This window comes from Ochlerotatus camptorhynchus, unplaced genomic scaffold (assembly GCF_037179485.1).
Source record: "Ochlerotatus camptorhynchus isolate MF236.1 unplaced genomic scaffold, CSIRO-AGI_Acam_v1.1 ptg000370l, whole genome shotgun sequence".
Taxonomy (NCBI): Eukaryota; Metazoa; Arthropoda; class Insecta; order Diptera; family Culicidae; genus Ochlerotatus; species Ochlerotatus camptorhynchus.
In genome coordinates this window covers 4,202,557-4,207,582 of record NW_027040858.1, presented here as the reverse complement: position 1 = coordinate 4,207,582, position 5,026 = coordinate 4,202,557, and the positions used below count along the sequence as shown (strand labels likewise).

General features: G+C 43.9%; 1 protein-coding gene across 2 annotated transcripts; it reads left to right on the top strand.

Annotated features, from left to right (window-relative positions):
• The first annotated feature begins 625 nt into the window (after window positions 1-625).
• On the top strand, window positions 626-3,568 carry Smyd4-2 (SET and MYND domain containing, class 4, member 2). 2 transcript variants are annotated; one of them, XM_065232459.1, is made up of 4 exons: window positions 626-1,209; window positions 1,269-1,641; window positions 2,178-3,208; window positions 3,447-3,568. In XM_065232459.1, the coding sequence occupies exons 1-4, from the start codon at window positions 645-647 to the stop codon at window positions 3,476-3,478; spliced, it is 2,001 nt and encodes a 666-aa protein (XP_065088531.1). In that variant the 5' UTR covers window positions 626-644; the 3' UTR covers window positions 3,479-3,568. The 2 variants fall into 2 exon arrangements, with proteins under 2 accessions (XP_065088531.1, XP_065088532.1); XM_065232460.1 differs by lacking the exon at window positions 3,447-3,568 and having other exon boundaries at window positions 2,178-3,326.
• Window positions 3,569-5,026: the final 1,458 nt, after the last annotated feature.

Genomic DNA, 5,026 nt, shown 5'->3' with positions numbered 1-5,026 from the left:
AATCTTTCATAAATCACCATTTGTCGGCCGCTGGGTTTCTCAAACCTTTAAATCGATTTATCTCCTTAAGTAACGCTCTAATCGCGATTTGGGGGGTGTTCAGATGCTCGAAATTTTCATATCAAAATTTCCCAGTATAAAATATTTCCTAAATCATTATTTGTCAGCCGCTGGGTTTCCCAAACCTTAAAATCGATTTATCTCCTTAAATAATGCTCTAATCGCGATTTGGGGGGTGTTCAGATGCTCGAAATTTTCATACCCAAATTTCCCAGTATAAAATATTTCATAAATCATTATTTGTCGGCCGCTGGGTTTCCCAAACCTTTAAATCGATTTATCTCCTTAAATAATGCTCTAATTTAGATGCCTGATCCTTGTCGTTCGAGGAACTTTCCGTCTCCAATCTACTCCATCGAACGGTTAACAAAACACTCGCATCGGAGAGAACATGGCGCATGCTCGCCACGTGTTTATTCACGTGCGCATGCTCCTCTCTGAACATACAATATGAGCAATGAACATAGGTACTTACCGCATCGCACTAGCAGCCATCGCACCGAGCATTCTAGTCTAATAATAGTCATCGACCTGTTTAGGTGCTGACATTTTTCGCGTGTGCTGCAAAAATCCAAGAATCCGCAATGGCCTCAATTGATAGCGATCCGCTGTATACGTCGATTTGCAGCGATAAAACCCTCCATTCGCAGAAGGAAGGCTTCTTCAATGCATTCTACTGGACGGTGGCGGAGAACTTCACCGGTCAGAACGAACACTGGCTGCGGGACGTTTTTGGGAAGGTTCAACCGGGCAACGACTCTGCCAAACTGCAGCTCATCTACGAAGATCCAACGGTTTGTTTTGAAGTGCTGGGAACGCTGGAACATGTCAAACCGGTGTTCCGTGCGAAGGATGCCAAGTTTAGCTGGCAGCGTCGCGAGCAGGCCACGAAGGTGTTGAATGAAGGTAAGATGCAACAGGCAATGATGTTGGCCAGTCAAGCGGTTATGAAGGCACCGGCCCAGGGAGTCGATCTGCACATCGATCAGGGCCTGACGCTGGCCTGTGCACTTTGGACCAGGGCCGAAGTGCTAATTCGGATGCTGGACGGAAAACATGCACTGCGGGACTTGCAGATGGCGGCCAAAGCGGGCTTCCCGGTGAAGGCGAACGGCGAGTACTATGGCAAGATTGCCAAGTGTTATGCATGTGAGTGCTTGGTTTGGTTAAGTTTCAGGGAAACAATGTTAACGGGATATGTATTTCAGTGATGGATGACATGAAACGCGCAGAAGTCTCGGCCAAGCTGTTCCACCAGCTGGCCGGTTTCGATGACTACAGATTGCAGCGGTTGCGAGAAGATTTGGATGATTTGAGAACGTTGAAAGCGGAGGACACTGCTATGAAGCCTCAGGATCCGAAACCAATGCTCCCGGAACTTGCTGGAGGGGCGAGTCAAGAGCTGAAAGGTGCTTCGAAGAAGATCACTCTCAGTGGAACGCGTGATGAATCCATCAAGGGACGGTACATTGTGGCGGCAGAAGATCTGGAACCAGGAGAAACGGTACTGGTTGAACCGGCATATGGAGCGTGTCTGTATCCGAGATTTTTCGGAACGAATTGTAATCTGTGTTTCACAAAGTAAGAGTTCTGCTGGGTTGTCAACATTGGAGTTCATCATTTTAGAAAAGTGTTAGATTTCTTATCCAGTTTGATTTATAACCTCGAAATATGAGTCTGTGCAAAAAATGGTAATGATTGAAGAAGGTTGAGGGGTTGCGCAAATGATTTGAAGTTATTGAAATTATGAATTTTAACTTTGGTTTTAGTTGTCCAAAGGCTGAAAAAATTATAATATGTGGTTGCCACGACAATTATCAACAAGCTCATTGATAATATTTTCAGCCATCAATTTACCTTATTTTCTTTAACTGCTGACAAACTGACCCTAACAACAACTAGATTGTTGATTGTTGTCATAGCAACCTCATATTTATTTTGGACAACTTGAGTTAGAGCGATATATGATAGTAATTAATTTAAAGTGCTTCCATAATAATTCCCATCATTTTATGCACACCGGATTTATGAATCAAAAAAATCTATCACTTTTTTTCAAAATGAATCACCCTAGTCAACACATTGGGCTTATGCTAAATCATTTTTTTTTCCTCCAGATTGAGTGCCTCGGTCCCTTGCCTGGACTGCTGTGGTGTGGCGTTCTGCTCCCCCGAGTGCCGAGATCTGGCCTGTGCCGGATATCATCGCTTCGAGTGTCACTTCATGGATCTGATGATTGGTTCCGGCATGTCCATCCTCTGTCACTTGGCGCTTCGGTTGGTCACCCAAGCCGGTACGCCCGAAAAGGCTATCGAAATTGCAAACGATTTGGGACTGTGTGCTCACGCAGAACACCGCAATCAGGAGGACTACTTCCGGCGAACTTTAATGGCTGCCTTTCTGCTGCGGTGCCTCCAGAAGGCGGAGTTCTTCGGTCGCCGCAAAACGGAAGCAGCCGAGCCGACCCCACAGGAAGCCAAAGTTGGTGGAGTGATTCTGGAGTTGCTTCAATCGCTTCAGTTCAACGCTCACGAGATCTACGAGCTAAAGATCGGTGGAGATCATCGGATCGATTCGGCCAAGGTCCAGTACATCGGAGTGGGAGTTTACAAAACCGGAGCGATGTTGAATCATGATTGCCATTCTGGTGTTTCTCGCAGTTTCCTCAAAACGACCATGGTCCTCCACACCAGTAGACCGTTGGCCAAGGGCGATTCAGTTCCGGAAAACTATGGTATGCACTTCCTGCGGCAACCGTTGCCAGTGAGGCAGAAGGTGCTCCGTTCACGCTATTGGTTCAAATGTGACTGTAAGGCTTGCTTCGAGGATTGGCCTATGCTGGAAAAGCTAACGGAGAAGCCGAAACTCCGCTGCCCACATCCGGATTGCACCGGGCTTTTGAACTATGCACCAAAGGGCAAGTGCTTCAAGTGCAACAGGAGTGTCAATTTTGAAAGTGCCTTCAAGATTCTACGTCAGTGCGAGGATCTGTACGATGAAGGAGCCAAAAAGATGTCCCAGGAACGCGTTGAGGAAGCGGCCCAGTTACTCAGCAAGGGAATCAGCATGTTCTACCAGGTGGCAGTTCCTCCGTTCAAGGCGACACACTTGGCTGAGGAATCGCTGCGGTCTTGCTTCGCCGATTTCGGTAATACTAGTCGCGTTTAGGTGTTTTGCGATGCTTACATGAAATTGAAAATGCATTCAAATTACAGCTGGCTGTGTAACAATCAAATCGCTCATATGTATAAATTTGCTAAAGCCGTGTAAATAAGTAAGCCATGACTACCAAGCTATCGCTAATAAAATGTCTTCTTGACAAGCATGAACCAATTTTAAGAGGAACTGTGTAACTTTTGTAACTGTGATACCTCGTTTCTTTTCAGGTCTTCGTTCAGGTTCATCGGCAGATGCTTAGAGGTTTTTAGAGTGAAAGGCAGTCCTGCGATTTGCCAATGCGAACCCATTGATACTGACGATTTATACACACACACGCACACAGCAGCATCATCATGTCACATCACAACATATTCATACCGTTTCCAGCGTTCATTCAGTGGTTTCGTTGCTACAATTTTCCGCTGGATAATCAGGACAATTTTGTGTTATTTCCTTCCTAGATTTTAAAATATTAGGCCTAGTGCTGTTCGTCTTTGACATTTGTATCGTGTTTGATTGTTCTAAGTTGCATTTTTTTTTATCTAGTTCGTTTATTTGTAAGGCTCAATCGCGTTTGCATTACGGAGCCGATAATTAATTGTTCTTTGTTTGTAACAAAATTCACTTAATTCTATGGCTAGTAGGAGCTGGGCCGAATACTCGCGGCTTACCCGAGGTTAAAAAGATACATTGTCGAAGGATAGTAAAAGTGGAGGAGCTTGGGGATAGGGTTAATTTCAAGTTGCATGAACACTGTTTGCTTATAGAGGACCTAAGAAATAATTTTAAAGTACACACTTAGAAATAACTAATTTTACACGTCAAGGAATCCATATTTAACATCGATTACATAAACGACATCTTTGACATCAATTGACATAAAGGATGAGACGCAAACAAACATGTCATGTAAAACTAGGTGCTTCGAGACTGAAAAGTTCTTTACTCGACGAAAAGTATATTTGATTGATCTGTATTTCACGTCTCTTATATAAAAATTTTATATCATAATTGACGCTCATATATATCAGTCTCAGAGCACCTAAATTTACATGAATTTTTTCCAAGTGTGTACCTAACCTACTAAATATATACAAATTTGATATCCCAATGATGGTATCGTAAAACGGGATCAAGTTGCTCCGCGAGGTGAACTTTACTTAAAAAATAAACTATAAATATTGAAGGTACACTTTCTGAGATATTTCAGTTTTTGAGCATGAGCATGAGCATGAACATTGAAGACCATACATTTCAGTAGTTGCTACTCCGTGATTGACCAGATTTAGCGAAATTGGCACAAAGAACCATATGAATGGGGCTTGGGACTAGCAATCCGGAGAATCCTTATTTATGAGGTCAACAACGGTGCCGGTCACGTCCTTGCGGTCATCGGGGAGGGAAAGGATTGTTATTTCAACAACCGTTGTTACTAGAGACCAAGTATACCTCAGCATCTCCACGGTTGACACGGGAAGGACGTTTTCGTTAGTGGGAAGGGTAAATTAGAGCTGGATTCACATTGGGAAGTGATGCGATCTTTTAGAGCCTGTTAAGCAAATGACGCGACCCTAACAACTCAGTAATGTAAAGGAGCTTGGGTTCTAACCCACGATCTTCTGCTCAGTAAGCAAAAACGGTCGCTCTTAGGCCACCGTGCCCCTTACATCACAACAAGCTACGATCGACGGTCGTTCATTATCGGTTACAAGAAGCTATTACAATGAAATGAAATCCTCCAAAGTAGTTAACAATGTCTTTCGAACCGGATCAGGAGTACGTCTAAATATACATTCAGGAATCCTTA

Excerpts from the sequence above, each read along its gene's own strand:
- Smyd4-2 (XM_065232459.1), top strand. The coding sequence starts at position 645 with ATGGCCTCAATTGATAGCGATCCGCTGTATACGTCGATTTGCAGCGAT. Across the intron at positions 1,642-2,177 it reads TGTAATCTGTGTTTCACAAA|ATTGAGTGCCTCGGTCCCTT; the intron begins GTAAGAGTTCTG and ends TTTTTCCTCCAG. Across the intron at positions 3,209-3,446 it reads GTCTTGCTTCGCCGATTTCG|GTCTTCGTTCAGGTTCATCG; the intron begins GTAATACTAGTC and ends GTTTCTTTTCAG.